Genomic DNA, 16,844 nt, shown 5'->3' with positions numbered 1-16,844 from the left:
TTAAATTTAGATCAGATAAATTTAAACCAATCACTAATGTAAAAGCTTTTAATGACAAAATAATACATTCACTTTGGAGGGGTTTATTAGTGGCTTTGGACTTTTAAGAGATGGTTTCTTTTTCTTTTTTTAAGACTATTCGATTAAGACCAAGACCACTGAGTCCTTTGATCACTACTGTTGTTTTTGGTTAGAATGAGTATGAAAAGCAGAGTGTACTTTTTGTTGCTGAGGCACAACATCAGAGCTATTCAATCAGATCTGAGAGACTGCCCCGGAGAAATCTTTTTTTTTTTTTTTTTTACATAACAGTTTGCCAGCACACCCTGACCTTTCCCCTGCCTGTTTGTCCTCTGTCTCATCTTGACATGACTTCATATCCTAATGCAAAACGTGGCCCATTATCCAGAAGTCTGTTTATCATAACGGCTTCACCACAAACTCCATTTGCAGCGGCACTAATGAGCTTGTTCTGTACCATATCTAGGTGGTTAATTACAGTCATTATCTAACAAACCGCATTGCACGCACAGATTTTTGTCGTGCACCACTGTTCAGGGGAATTGATTGCTATATAAACCAGAGGTTACCATAACTCACACATGCTGTTCTTCAGGCCACTGAAGATGTGTAGAGTTTATTTTCTAATGCCTGATTTCTCTTTTTCTGTTGCAGGACCTCCTGTAAGTACAATTTCATCTCGTCCAGGTAGTATTAAAATCAACTAATACATTATTGGACACATAGCTGTTACAGTACTTTTCCTTTGGCATTAAACATGCAAACACACACACCAATCCATATATTATCCTTCACTATACAAACTATACTGTGGTTTTCTCCCACAGCAGTAAAACATGAATGCAGACAAACTGTCACAATACTCAGTCACACATGTGCATCCACAGAGCACGGCAATAAACGGACCACCTGGAAACTGTGGCTGTGTGTGTGAGTGTGTGTGTGTGTGCTTGTATCTGTGTGTGTTTCATGATGGGTTATTCTTCTCTGTGGGACAATAACTCCTGCAGACACTCACACACACACACACACAAACAGCAGATAAAGCACAAAGTCATGTACTAACTGGAATCTGATGCGACTCAGGTTTGGATTTTTTTTAATTTTTTTTTATTTATTTTATTCATTTATTTATTTTTTTAATTAAATGTTGCAACCCGTCTGGAGAGAGTGTCCCATTTCTGATTATATTTACTTTTTTTCTTGTTCAATTTTTTTGGTCTTTTTTTGGTCTGCTCCGAAACACACCATAAGGTTTTTCCAAAAATAGTCGAACGGAACAGCGTGATATTTTTAAAATCCAAGGAATGGTTTTATTGGAGAAAAACTGTCCATGCAGCTGTGCTTGAAATGATTTCTTTTCCTGAACACACCCAAAGTCCAGCTTCCAGCCCAGAAAGTCAAAAGGAAGGTGTGGTAAAGCGGAGTCACCAGCTGTAAAGTAGCGGCACAATTAGTCTGACTTAGGTCCATCAGCTGGAGTCACTTAATTCATTCAAAAACCAAAGTCTCTGTATGAAAAACTGGACCCTCATTCAATCCTTGTCTCCTGTAGAATAAAGTGTGGTAGATCACGTGATGAGTTCATATATATACAGCGTGTTGGTTTCTGTTCTAACCTGTCTTAATGCTTCATGCTTTAATCTCTAACCTCACCAGGGCAAATCTGGACGGGATGGATACCCGGTAAATTTGATTTGTTATTTATCCTCTCACTCTTCAATTCACCCAATCACGTTTCTTTTCTCTCTGAACTGATTGTAATTTTTCAGCTTTTTTCCTTCTCTGCTCTCTTTGAAGAAATGACATTCACTCTAATCATCGCCTGTTTTCTTGCCTCTTCATTTAACCTTCAACATTTGCTCTTCACCAGTGATGTATCCTGCCCCATGACCGAGAGTGACTCAAATACAAAGACAGTTGTATTGAAACACAAGTAGACATATGACTGAGTGGTGAGATTTTTTTCCCACAGGCGATTTGAAGCATTGCAACTTACTGAGTGCTGAAAACGGTGACATAAAACATACTGAGTGCACCTGTGAAAATGAGTAAACATGAAGAGCAATAAACACAAAGATACGATCAGTAAACATAAGCCACACGAGTGTAAACCTGACCAGTGAAAATGTGAAACATTCATCCACAAGGCACAAATCATGCCCCAGCTTTTAAATGGGGTTTACTCATGTTTGAATAATATAACTGTACATCCAAAATTACTGAATGCAAAGCAGATCACTGGTTTCCACCAGCGAGTCATGCAGCACCACAAGCCTGAGAGTCAACTCTGGCGTTATCCAGAGATACAGCGGCCTCTTGTGGCCGGTCAGACTACTGACCTTCACCACAGCCGCTGAGATAAAAACAGCTCATGGCTCTGTTGCCGATTTGTGGTTCAGCCATCATCAAATTGTCGTCGGTTAATACAGATACACTCCCTCACCCCTTGAGAGCTCGAGAACTGGGTGTCCTGCATGGTGTGCAGTTGCACACCAAACAGTAGCATACGCAGGGTCCACGTGCTACATGCTCTCTGTGACCCCCTCTGTCTGGTTGTCCACTGTCGTCGCCCCAGTGCTGTGTTACGCGGCGTCTTGTCGGTTGTGTCATTGTGTATGTTGTCTCACTTGGAATTTTTTGGGGAAGTTCATTACCCATGGGGCTCGCTCCCAGTTAGATTCCCAGCCTGCCTGGCACTGCACAGCCCTCCTGACGGGAAATGCCTGCTGCTAATTACACACAGGTGGACCGTGTGCACAGAGAAGTGTGCGCTCGTTTGTGTTTATTTGCCTGCAATTCTGTTCATCTTTGTCACCGTCTTCATTGTAAATCCCAAAGCTGTGGCACATTGCAGCCTTTTTAACTTTAAAGCATCTGTTCAATCAGATGATGTATTGTTCTGCTTCAAAGCTGCATAATCTGAGTAATCCTTCCCAGTCAAGTTATTGCAATGAAATCAATCCTTAAAGCTCCATCATTACATAGATGAAATAATATTACAACTAGAGGAGCTCTGTTTGCTAAGTACAAGAGGCAGCTTCCTGCTATGACGGGTACGTGCAGGTATGACGAGTAAAGAAGCTGCGTGTATGAAGTTACCGTGAAACAACAGTAGATTAATCATCCTGGCAATTAACATGGACAGCACATTATTTCATATTGCAGCAACAGAGATGATCAGGTTCCAAAGACTGAAGCTTAAAATGGGCCATTCTTCCTGTTGGGCAGAAGTGTTTGTGTATCTGTGTCCATATGTGCAGATGTGTGTGAACTCCATCCAACCACCCGTAGTTTATGTAGATCTGTGTAACAAAGGCCAGAACTGTGGAAGTGGTCAGTGTGTGTGTGTGTGTGTGTGTGTGTGTGTGTGTGTGTGTGCTCGTACTTGCTACATAGTGAAGACAAGTTTTTACACACAGAGTGGAGATATTTTTGGAAAGTGAGGACACTTTGGACAGTCCTCATAACTTCAAAGGGCTGTTTGAAGGTTAAGACTTGGTTAGGTTAGTGTTTGGGTAAAGGTTAGGCATTTAGTTGTGTTGGTTAAGGTTAAGGAATTATAGGAATTATATCAATGAGGGTCCTCATAAGGATAAAAGTACAGGTACAGCGTGTGTGAGTGTGTGATATGTTTTCAGCATCTCTCACATGGACTGCTCATATGGAGAGGGCATGCGCAGTCAGTTTCCAGAGAGCACTGCAGTGCTGGTTCGTGCCAGTGACTTGTGCCAACAAATTTTCTTTATTTTCCCATTGTTAAAACAACAGCGACATCGCCTTCCAGCACTTTTTTTTCTTGCCCTCTTTCACCCTTATTATGTCCAATTCAAGCCGTTAACCCTCAGCAGCTCTCTGACTGTACACAGCTCACAGGAGCACATAATTAACTGAATGAACGCAGCAATTGAAGCGGTGGAACTAAATACATTCACTCAGTTTTGTTGTACTTGTACTTTACTTGAGTATTTCAATTTTCTGCTGCTTTTTAAAATAACTTTACTTCACAGATTCAGATTAACATTACAAAATATAATCAATGCATAAATGATGAGGTATTATTAGGTTCACATAAGACTGAAACTCACCTGCTACCATCAGTATATATAAAGTCATTTAAATAAGCCCTATCTTTACTTGCTTCATCATTAAAGTCAAGAACACATTAATGCATCAAATATTATAAACCAATAATATTATAAATATATAATATTATAAACCACTATTCTGAAATGAACCATTCTTCAAAAGGAGTACTTTTGCTTTCTGTGCTTACAGTATATTTTGCTGCTAAGTATTTCTCATTATTGTATTGCTACTTCTATTTCAGTAAGATATCTGAGTATCTCTTCCATCACTGAACTATATTACATAAGCTGTGTTTGAAAGTGTGTGCGTCTGCATGGGGTGAACTTCAGTCAGGTGGCATGCACATGTCTCCCATTCCTTCATCAGACCAATGCATGCAGCAGCCCACCTCCATTGAAGCATTGCTAATATGATAAACAGTGTTAATGAAATGCGGTTTGTGTGTGTGTGTGTGTGTGTGTGTGTGTGTGTGTGTGTGTGTGTGTGTGTGTGTGTGTGTGTGTGTGTGTGTGTGCGCGCGCGTGCTGATGTATGTTTTCTCTCCTCATGTAACCCCCGTCACTTCTTCCTGTCATAAATCACAGGCGAGGGGGTTTGAGTTTCAGAAAAGAGCCCTCCCACTGTCAAACAATCAAAATCAGACAGACTGACAGAACAGAGCGGAGGGGTAAACACACACCTACCCACGCTAGCTGATTATTCATATGCACAGTCACCAGCGTGCCCAGCTACTAGCGTGTTTATGCGAAAGTGCCAGTCTGTGACAGGCAGCGGACCTGGCTCGGCAGAAACATTGTTCAGCCTTTCAGGCCTCTGAGCGCAGATTAAAGCCAGACAGTCACCCAAAAACATGTCAGTAATTTTCTGTCCCAAACACACAGCACTCTGGTATGCTTTATTGTGCTCTTTGGTTCTGGTTGCAGACACTCTTTTTTTCTTTAAGAGCCAAATGCCATGTATCACAAATTACGCCCATGTAGCCCTGGCAAAGAGAGTTTTGTTCCTGTGGCAACATGGAAGTAACTTGACAGAGGGGCTGAGCAATATTCAAAAGATGATTGGTGGATCACTGCGAGAGAGGAAAAGATAATGACATCAAAGGATGCACAAGAAGCAAGGGAAGCAGAACAGGAGAATGGAAAGGGAGCTCTCACTCTCCCTGTCACATAATTAAACTCACTGAGCCCAATGTGAGCAACACGTCACTGCACCATGTTTGTTTCTAGCTGAGATGTCTGCTCTGATGTGCAGACACCAAGCTTTCATGCCGCATCCTCAACAATTACACCCTACGGGATAATTACCAGTCTGCACCATAGGGAGTACAATAAAGACAGCAAAGACACCCCTCGCCCTGTTTCATTGGGAGTAAGACCATGAGCATGAGCATGCACACACACACACACCAACATAGACACAGACATATGCCCTCCTGCAGGCCAAGTTATTTTCCAGAAATGTGTTTAAAAGCCATCTAATCTGTGGGAATGCTGAGTCAAAGCTTTTTTTTTTCTATCTGCCAGGGGACGCTGCAGGACAAGATGGCAAAGTAGACGAGAAATACACACAAAGAGACACACACACACACACACACACACACACACACACACACACACACACACACACATAAGGCATTATTTAATTTTCTCCCACATTCACTTGAGGTTTTGGTGGTGGTCTCAGGCCTATTTTCTCACTTTTTTCTCAGCATTAATCTCCCACTTTCTTTTACTTCTGTCCTCCTTCCTTTTTATACTGTGGCCTGATCCATTTGCAGTACGAGATGAAGAGATTTTTTTTTTCCAGTCTGTTCTATTTTTATTTGAGTTCCAGCTCTTTTTCCCGGCTTACAGATTGATGCGCACTATACTGGACCACACTGTAGGTACAGTATAACAATGCAACTATACAGAAAGAAAAGCACAGAATATATTAAGGGCTACACATCAAAACCCAATTTCCTCAGTTAGCTGTGTTTCTAACTGTTATTCTTGTTCATATAAACCCTACCGGCCCATTTTACCTTTCCATTAAAAGTTCCCTCTGACCTCTGCTGCTGATTTAATATAGCTCATATATTTTAAAGCATCTTTCCTTATCAGTCATAGAGGAGCTTCCTGGACTGCTTTATTGTTGGTTGAGTTATTCCTACAGGTAGCTAAAGTACTTCTGGGTCTTATTTTATTCTATATTGGACCCCAGTTAAGCTAGTATGGTCATGGAGCTTACAGTATCAATTATATGCAAACTCAGCTTCCAGATATTAGATATAGGGTTTGGTTGTTGAGAATAGACCCTCTCTCGCTCTCTCAAACACACAGAGTAATCGTACCTACAGGTCACAGGCCTCTGTGTGGCTCGTTAGCAGCCATAAATCAGCCTGTTTTTACTCCAGCTCAGATGACCTCACCACATACACGTCGTCTACTCATCCTGACGAGTCTTGAAGGAGCCGGTCCCTGATAAACGCTGCCAGATGCAGAGATATCATTGCACGCACACACACATAGACACACACCGGTACATAGATCCAGAGACATGGACACAGACAGGAGAGAAAACTCACTGGGACGTTTGTAGGATTATTCAAATTCTCCCACACGACGTGATAGACACAGCACGCTGCATTTAATTGAGTGGTGAAACTACAGCCTGTCCTGTACTGCATAGGATCCAGTGAGTGAAGTACAGAGCGCTTTCTCTTCACACTTCTCTCGAGTTTAGACAGTCATGGTGAAATTATTGCCGTCCAATTGGTCCCACTCATTTGTTCCACCCCTGTCTCAACCACCTACTGCTGATTTCACAAGGGGCCTTTAATCAAAAAGACATCAGGAGCCTCAAAGGCTTTTCTGCCAGACTTTTTATAAATCTCTTATACCGACTGACCGCTAAGGTTTTTGAAGAGCGTTTATAGCCTTGCCGTCCTGTTACAAGACTTACAAGAGGCACCAAATGAACGAATAAACTATTTAATGAGGGTGTCATTCCCTCCATCCTCCTCTTCCCTCTGTGCTTATGTGCCTACTGTCCATCCATCAAGCAGGCAGCGATGACACTGTGGTAGGTTTTCACGACGGGACCTCAGGCCGTATAGCACCCATGGGGCCTGTAAAGCAGGGAGATTAAGAGAAAACCCAATTTATGTAAGCCATCCAAGGCCAGAGAGGATGATTGTTAATGATGGTTTCCAGTCTGCAGAGCCACCAGGGCTGTGAAGGGTTGAGCAACGCCACGACTCGAGGGACCCTGTAAAAACTGTTAGCTTAACATTGAGTATGGCCGTTAAGGAGGAAGTCAACATTAGCCTTTACCACATACATCACATTTAAGTGTTTCTGGAAAGTTTGATCTAAGAGCCGACTGTTCCTTTTTGTTGAAGTAGGGATCTAAAGGTTTGTGCCTTTGAACTGAGCGCTGCTTTGCAGAGGAGGTTCAACGACTGCTCGGCTGTTTTTATTGAGGTAAACAAAGTGGACAACTTCAACTGCTGTTTCAGCACTTGGGTGAGGTTGGATGGGAACTTTAAACTGCCTGTTGGATTATCTCATCACCACAAACACAGAGACACAGTAGATGTGGGGTTGTGTGGAAGCTTAATCCAGCTGGACCAAATCCACCCACAGTCCATCATGTTGGACACCACAGTCTAAATCTTAGAATAATTATAAACTACAGCCACCTGGAAACGTCTTAATATCTGAACCTTACTGTGTGTGCGAACACAAACACACTCACAGTTAAATGAGGCAGGATATACATAGAACATTTGTATAAAAAACTCCTTTGTCCTTTTTCCTACTTTTTCATTCCAAACTTTCCAATTTTGGCAGCTCTTTGTCGTTTACAAACACACTTTTCACTGTCTTCACTTCATACATTTGTCTTGCAAAATCCACTTAATTGTTTTTCCTGAGCTAAGATGGTTGTTTCATAAGAGAGTCAGAGACAAGAGTCAAACATTATGAAATACTAATTGACAACAGCCGGTTTATGATATTATGAAGGAGGAAGACAGTTCTGTCGCTGGATTTAAAACAAATACGGTCTTCACGGTGTCGTAATCACATTCTTCATTCATAGCCGTCTTGCAGTAGATGTTTGTGAAGCCAATCATTAATGGAATAGTTTTACTCTTTTTTTTTTTAAATGTACTTATTCGCTTTCTTGCTGAGAGTTAGATGAGAAGATCGATACCACTCTCATGTCTGTGCATTAAATGCTATATAGCTAAATGAATCTTAGCTTAGTCTGGCATAAAGACTGGAAACAGAGGGATTAGAAAACCTGAAGTGCAAAAAACATGGGGTTTTATGGGGTTGATGTAAGACCACGGTGATAAGCTAAACTAAGCTAAGCTAAGGTGATTTGTGGCATGAGGATGTTCTGATCGATCTCCTTATCTGTCTCTTGACAACAAAGAGAATAAGCATATTTCCCAAACAGTTCATTTAATGGTTCTGTGTCGACATGGCTCTCCTAACTGCATTATATTCTTTTCATAATTTGTTTTTATCCGTCTTCCAACAGGGTCCACTTGGCTTGGATGGGAAACCAGTGAGTATTCCCATAATCAAATGCGTTAAACATGCCTGGAGTGACAGACAGTGTTTGAATTTTAACCCTCTGTTTTCTCCTCTCAGGGTTTACCAGGTCTCAAGGGAAGCCAGGTACACTATCACACACCCGTTGTCTTGTTTAGGTTCTCTAATAACCCATGGCAATTAAACTGAAGCAGTTCATACTCAAAGATTTTCTAACTGTGAATCCAGGTGGGTATTTGGCCTCTAAGACAGGTGATGGATTGCAAGCCTACATCAATCATTTTTACTGTTCCTAAGGGAACGACACAAGCCCACGGTAGCCATCTTGTTTCTTGTTCCAGCTCTTAAGTCATCCCAGTGTTCACAGCCACAAGGGAGTCATGGCTCAACTGAACCAAGTGCTGACATCCCCTTTGCACTTCACCTCTGAGTCCCATCCATCACCCCTCCCCTGAACCCCTGCCGCACCACCAGACACACCCAGGTGTAGTGTGGAAACAGGCAAAGCAGAGCAAATGGGTTACACACCAGTGGGAAAAGTGAGAGAGAGAATAGAGTTTATAACCTCTACAGAGGGTCTTTAAAAAGTCATTATCGTATCCCACCTCTCACCTTCTCTCTGGTCCCTTTGCCCACGAGAGGGACGAGAAATGTAAACTCTTCACAGCATAATGAGAGCTGTTCAAAGAGCAAAAGGAGACCTCAAGCTGGGTCCGTCCTTTAGAGGACTCTCCCCATCACTGAGGGACTGCCGTAAAACCCCAGCAGGTGTGACTCAGACCTCAGAGTCACTCAGGTACTATACTCAAGGAATGAAAGCAGGAGGATGAAGGATAAAAGAACAATATGATTGATTTGTTGATCATCGATGGCCAGGGAGACACAAACAGTGGGTTGTTGATGTTATTACCATGAACAAAAGAATAGAAGTAATAAGATAAGAATAAAGTTATAAAGGTTTTTGAACCATAATAAACTGAAAATGAATGAAAACCTTTTGATTAAGCCTTTATAGTGGATGGATGTAGTTTATGTAAAAGCTCTGAAACGCCTCCACTAAGTGGACCTGGTGCTTTTTTTTTTTTTTTTTATGTCAAACCGCAGTTTCCAAAGTCAACAGTGAACCTTCAATCTTAAGAGAAACCTTCGTCAACTTTTGAAATAACATAAATAATACACTCTGTGGATTTTATAATAGCTATTTTAAAATATTTGTCATAATACCTTTTGACAAAATCTACTCATATTACTTCCCATTTTAAAAAATACAACTATAATTTAAATTTGGGTAAATCTGTGAAATAAAACTCCCAAACTAAACATTTTCTATGAAATACATTTGCAAATGAAAAAGGAAAACATCCCAACTTTCTCAGCAGTCTAACAAACACTTTAAAATCATCATCATCTTATTTACACTGTTGGATTTAAAGTCTTCTATCAGCTTCTTCCACCTTTTTATTGAAGTTATATGATGTTAACACTGAAAAAAATAAGACTCTGCAGCACAGAATCAAATGGAAATCAAGCCAGGAGAACAAGGAGATTAAAGAGGCTAAACTGAAACTAAAAACTATGAAAAAATCCCTGCTGATAACACGGCTACAGGTGCGGAGGTGTGTTGTCACTTGAATTAAACCTCCAATCTCTTCTTCCCCTGAACCGAAGGAGAGAGCGGTGCAGCAGATAAGCTGCTGCCTGTCATCATGTGGCCAGTCACATTAACAACCTGCTTATCCTCTCCACCAGACCCGCTCTTCAGCTCCATGCTCCTGAACATAATTAGAGCTCCAGTCCAGAGAAAATGTCTGCCAGACAGAGGAGACGTGAGGGAAGGGGAAACAAATGAGAGAGGGAGGCTTCAAGGCAAATTGCATGGTCGATTTACAAGCAGGGGAAGTGAATACAGAAAGAGCAGAATGAGGGAACGAGTGAGTGAAATGCAGTCTGGGATGAGTGAAAAGAATAGATATAAAAAAGGTTGGTGATAAAGAGTGGCTGGGCTGTCAGAGGTAAGATCCTCTCACTGTGGTCACTTTTGGAGAGGCAGTGGCTGAGATCAGAAACAGTTGGGGCAGGTCTCCATGTTGTCCTCTCTGCCTGTCGCTGTCACAGTCTGTGGTCTGTGGTGGGGTCCTTGTACCACTGAGACAGACAGAGAAAGAGATGGACAACATCAAACTATCCAGCACCACAGTGTGACTGTGCGTCAGTGTCTCACATACTATACATAAATGCACAGGCCTGTGTTTTTAGTTACTGTGTCTAGTATTCCACATCCAAAGCGCCTTTGGACTTCTCTTGGTGGAGGAACAAAGGAACATGTTGCTCTTTAAGTTCTGTCCCCCAGCAAAACACCTCCCAAAGAGAAATCTTAAAGGGATTCTCCCTGAATGTCACGTGGTGCTCTTATTGTGAAATATGCTCAGACAGAAGAGGCATGTGATTGAGCGGTCTCAGTGGCACGGCTGCATTAAGCGGTACTAATGCTTCGGCTTACCGTTTGAGTGAAAGCTCTCTGCAAGAGGGCAACTGAAGATATATTGTTCTGTGATGTGTATTACTCACACGGTAACAGATTTAGCTTGACCAACTGTCTCTGATTATCTCCTCCCTCCTGCAGGGACCAGCCGGACCCAAGGGAGAAAAGGTATGCTTCAGCATGGATTTCAAAAACCCTGCTAGACAAGTCAATGCACTGTGTGGATGTGTTTCTCACATAAATTTACAGACAGGCGTCTTCAGATAGACACAAATGCCAGCATGCACACACTTGCACACAACTTCACAGGTGTTCCCTCCATCGCCCTCCCACGTTCACCTTTTCTTTGCGCGCCCATCAAACGAGCCATAGATTACATGTAGTTATGTAGGAGCTCATATGTCTCCGCACATTCTCACGTCAAGGCACTAAACAGGTTTACAGGCCTTCCGCAGGGCTCGATGATAGCCAGATGTTTTCCCGCTCTGTGAACCTCTGCCCAGCCTGAGATGTTAGCAACCGTACTGTAAGCGCTGCCAGAGGGGGCTCGTGCATGTGGTCGTTGTGTGTGCACCAATGGATGACTTTGTGTGTGTGTGTGTTTTTGCGCTCAAGCAAATATCGTCCAGATAAGCACAACCACAAGAACAGCACGAGTGCAGGAAACAGCATCTGTCAGAGCAGTCTGATGAGCCGGGATTGCAAATGACGGATGATGCTGAGGTTTGGAAAATTGGCTCCTGTCATATAATCATGCTAGTAGCGCTGTGCTGAGACCGTGTGCTCTGAATCCTCATCGGTCGCTCCCATTTTCACTCAGCCCATAACGCCCCATCTGAGGATTCCAGTAAATGGTTTATACAGTAAATAATGACATCCTGAGCTGGTTCGGGGACAGATGACCTTTGATTTGCTTCCTTCACATACACAAGCATTAGTTTGTAAGCCTGTCCGTCACAGCTGCTCTGCAGTAGTGGTGTTCAAATTGCATGCCTTGTCCTGTGAGCATATACAGTGGTAATAACTGCTGACAATTGTTATTTTCCTGTTTTTCTCTCAGGGTGACCAAGGAGACATTGGGCCAAGGGTAAGTTGTGCTTTCTGTCTTTGCCTGAGACGGTGAGACAAGATGTTTTTGAATGTTGTGTGTACATTTCAGAAGCTACTTTTTCATCATAGCTGACCTGGCTGGAAAGACCTTTCCTTTAATTGTGTTTTCTTCCTCGGCAGACCTCTGCAGTTTAAATATGAGCTTCCATTGAAATCCTTCCTTCCAGTTTTTGTCCTCTTTCTCTTTGTTTGTCTTTTTCTGTCTCTGCCAATTTTAAATTTCACTTTCCTTTAAGGTCAAGAGGCACTGTGCTTTCCATCCAGTCATTTTAAGGAGTGAACTTTCTCTGAAATCTGAAAAAAAGAGGGAGAGCATCACTTGAGAAAAATATGTGTTTGCAGTTCCCCTTTAAATGTATAATGATGGAACAGAAAGTTAAACAACAGGACATCCAAAAGCTTCTGTCATATCTCATTAGAGCTGAAACCAGAGTTGGAATGTAATGAAGTACAATTACTGCACTTTAGTACAAATTTAAGGTACTTGCACTTTACTTGATTCATTTCTTTTCACACCATTCTCCACAACATTTATCTGACAGCTTTAGACACTACTTACTTAACAATTTAGTATTTTAAACATACAAAGTGCTTATAAAATCTAATGTTTTGTTAGAAATTAATCCACCCAACAGTTTATGCAAGTTCAGCTAAAATGATCAATCAATTTTTCGATTGGCAGAAAGTTAATTGGCAGCATTTCACGTTTCCAATTCTGAATTTATTTGTACTAATTTTGAGGTTTTGACTGTTGGTTGGACAAATGAGCATCATGGAAGTATCACATTTCTCGCTATTTTCTGAGAGCCAAATATCAATTGATTAATCAAGACGATAATCAGCAGATGAATCCATAATGAAAATAATCAATATTTTCAGTCCTTCACAACACAGTTCAAAATGAACTTCAGCTCAACCACCTACAACAATAAAATCCTGCTATTACATGAATGCCTAACTAATAATGATCTAATGATATGAATCTTTAATAGTATAAAAGTCACAGGGGCTTTTTCTGCATGGAGTGCTTTTAGTTTTGATAATTTAAATACATTTTCCTGATTATACTTACTGAAGTAATATTTTCATCACAGGATTTTTACTTGTAACAGAGTATTTTTATAGTGTGGTATTAGTACTTTTACTTAAGTACAGGATCTGAAGACTTCCTCCACCACTGGCTGTAATGAACATTTACATAACACGCACCTTTGCAGAGATTTAGATGAGAAGATGAATACTATTCAAATGTGTGTCCAGTAAATGGTGAGGCTATGGCCCACAGTTCAGTTCATTACAAAGCTAACAAAATCTGCACCTGTACGCCCACAAATAAAATGATGCTTCTATGTCCCATCTGTGTACAGCTGACATATTAGTGCATCTAAATTGAAGTGTCATGACTGGAGGAGGAAACCTCCACCAACACAGGGAACATATGCAGCTGAGCTTCAAACTCAGACAGACCATCACAAATTGGAAATCAAAGTCCAGGAAGAGAGGAATCGTCTTTTTCTTTTTCTAACATCTGAAAAACTACTCATCATTTCCTTGTTATCATGCTGGGGGAGCAGTGTGCATGTGCAAACAAATGTGAAAACACTTCTGACCACAAGTTTTGGTCTGTCCACATAACTTTCAACACTCGAGGCAAGTCGTTTAATAATTCAAAGAAAAGTGTGTTTACCCTGCGCGGCTTCCACAGCAACTGCACCAACAACACAGTCCGGCTCCTATGATGAGGTTTGAGTTGCCCACATCTCCAAAGCCAGGGATGAAACATGATGATATTAAAGAACGATGGAAATACTTAAACCTTACCATCAAAACCCCATGGTCAGGACAGTACGCCAAGGCTGCCATCTAGTCTCAACCAAATGGTGTTTTTTTAATATTGCGCAGAAACCTCGCTCTGCATCTAGTCCATGTTGTAAGTGTTGTCTTTTCATGTGATATCATTCCACCCACCATGGGATCTATATAATTATCTCCTGTTTTATTCACTGTGGTTTGAAAATAACCCCCCTGTGCTTTACATGGTAAACAGCTTGGATTCTTTGAAGAAGTCATGTACCCGAGGAATCCTGAATGTTTTCATAGTTTTATTATGTTCAGCATATATTATCAGGTCAAGGTCACACTTCTTCACATGTAAAATGATCAGCTACTGAGGTAATCTATGCATTGTTTTGGGCTTTTAAAGCCACAGATCCAAACCTCTGTTGTTCTCATGTTTTTGTCTCTGAGGTTTCTCCATTTCCCCAAAGATGGTAAACTGTAGAAACATCACACAGAGCTGAAATGACAACAGAAAATTAATCTGCAACAATTCTGATTAACTGTTATTCTTTAAGCAAACATGAGAAAGGTTTACTGGTTGCAGCTTCTTCTTTGTTGTTCTCTTAGTGTTAGTGTTCTAATTGAATAACTGTTGACTGTTGCTTTTTTTCCCGCCATTTTTTTCCCCCCTCGTTACAAAGCCAGATATATTATTCAGATGCGTTGAGCAAATTCAGATAAATCACATGGCCAGTACGACCTTATGAATATTTCAATTGATGTAGCCCAAAATTCTAAGAAATTCTTCATTAACACCAGTGAATTGTCTTTATCAATCCTCAAACATTTGTACACATAATGATACTATAACTACTACATCTACACCGGACAAAAAAACTATAATTTCCATATTGGTAGAGGCCTGTCTTATGGGGACCATAACTCTGACTGTGAGCCACTTAAACTCTCAAAATACTCACAAAATACTGTTCTTCTTGAAAGGCTTAAAGCTCTTTTGTAGCCACTTGCTGCTTGTCTTTATTATTACTAACATTCTTTCATAAGTATCCAACAAATGAAAGGTTTGGAATAATAATTAGAAATAGATGTGTAGTCATAAATCTTCTACTGTAAGAGTTGGAGCCAGACGATATTGGCATAACAGTGCATGTAAGAGTATTGGAATGAGACTGAATGGCTATTGTTTTATAGCAGAGCACAAATGGAGTGTAAATTTGACAGGGCTGCCAGGCGGAACAAAATTTATGATGCGGCTCAGAAACATTACAGGAATTCCTGATTCCTATCAAGGCATACGCCATTTGATTTCCCAGCCTGTCCCTTAAGATTTTGAGGTAATGGTTTTGCAAGAATTAAATCTTTTTGGCATTCTGCATCATGCAGTTCTTCCAAATGGTAAATATTGCATTTGGACCAGGCTTCTGGTGTCCTTGGATAAGTCTGCAGCTGAAAAACCTCAGAGTATAGCCTAGAGACACAGGCTTGGTTCAAAACAAATCACGCAGCTCCTAAAACTACTGTAGTTGTGACTGAGGTTTGGCACTGGGGTGCATTTTAATAGATATAGTTAGATAAATTAGCCAGTGTCAGGCAACTGTCAGTCTCTGAATGTAGTAATAGCTTTAAAACATGATTTTTTTAACAGCTATGAATCAAAACTCCACATGTCAACTGAGGCTGAGCAGATTAAAGGTGGTGCAGTTAGAGTCCATCAACGCTACATAAGCTCAGTCACCGCCTCTCCCTGATCTCCACATTGTACGCTGATTCACCTCTGAACTCTATGAGAGGATGAGAGAACGCATTTGAAAACAGGAAGTGGTCATGAATCTCTGTCAACCTATGACTTCTTGTCAATCCATCAGTTCCAGCGCCTTTGTCAGACTGAATCTGATCCCTGAACATAATACAAACACAGGATAACAGGGGTGTTAAAACACGATCAGTTGTCAAAGAAGAACCAAAAAAGATGTGACAAAAGGTCATGTGTAGTGTTGCATCTTCTCCAAATCAACTTTTATTGAAAGGCATTAAGCTGGTGGCCATTTTTCCCAGCCTCAAAGCTGTCACTATGTTGACAGACAAGCTATGATGGGAGTTTCATCCCCGGCCAAACACCTCCTGTTGACTCCCCCGGAGCAGCTACAAAAGGGCCATGGTTAAACGGGCTCCGAGGTTGAATGGCTATTTGTCATAGTATGAGCCTAAGGTCTGATGAGAACGTGGTAAAGGGGGAAACCCACTGTGAAACAGCCTATTCTCTTATAGGATGTTTAAGGAGCATATGTGTATGTGGTGTCCATGGTGGGAACGGTGCGAATGAGTGAATGTGACAGTGGTGAGAGAGGAGTGTACAAGCAAAGACGGGAGGAGGAGGAGGGGTCTGCGGTGTCTGAAAAACCTCAGCTATCCAGCGCTCACCGCAGCCTGTTAACGCAAACCTCATGATCAGGCTAGCATCTCTCCTTCTTTCTCTACCTACTATCCCCCTGCTGTTCTTCCTCCCTCCTCTCTTAGATCTCCCCTCCATCCTCCCCTCCCTCTTTTGTGTTTTTTGGAGGGAACTCAACCAGAGAAGCGGCACAGTGCTCCAAGCTCTCTGGCGGCAGACAAACCTCTGCCCCTTTCAGCTTGACAGACAATCATCACAGTTGCTGTCTGTCGGCTGGAAAGAGCCAAGCTACCTCTGTTTGGTTTGGTCGCAAAGGGAAGGACAGGAAGACATTAGATGGAACACACACACACACACACACACACACACACACACACACAATTAAATGCATGTTTGAGTGACAGAT

The 16,844-nt window shown here is 41.5% G+C and overlaps 1 protein-coding gene across 1 annotated transcript in view; it reads left to right on the top strand.

Moving 5' to 3' along the window:
• The window catches only part of LOC139330829 (collagen alpha-1(XXIII) chain), a 117,997-nt gene that overhangs the window by 87,661 nt on the left and 13,492 nt on the right, over positions 1–16,844 (top strand). Inside the window, exons 4-9 of the mRNA XM_070961940.1 lie at positions 676–683; positions 1,681–1,707; positions 8,641–8,667; positions 8,754–8,780; positions 11,278–11,304; positions 12,197–12,223. Of these exons, the coding sequence (XP_070818041.1) occupies positions 676–683; positions 1,681–1,707; positions 8,641–8,667; positions 8,754–8,780; positions 11,278–11,304; positions 12,197–12,223 (143 nt within the window). The remainder of the gene's footprint in view (positions 1–675; positions 684–1,680; positions 1,708–8,640; positions 8,668–8,753; positions 8,781–11,277; positions 11,305–12,196; positions 12,224–16,844) is intronic.

This window comes from Chaetodon trifascialis, chromosome 5, assembly GCF_039877785.1.
Source record: "Chaetodon trifascialis isolate fChaTrf1 chromosome 5, fChaTrf1.hap1, whole genome shotgun sequence".
NCBI classification, from domain to species: Eukaryota; Metazoa; Chordata; class Actinopteri; order Chaetodontiformes; family Chaetodontidae; genus Chaetodon; species Chaetodon trifascialis.
This window is presented reverse-complemented; position numbering and strand designations above follow the sequence as displayed.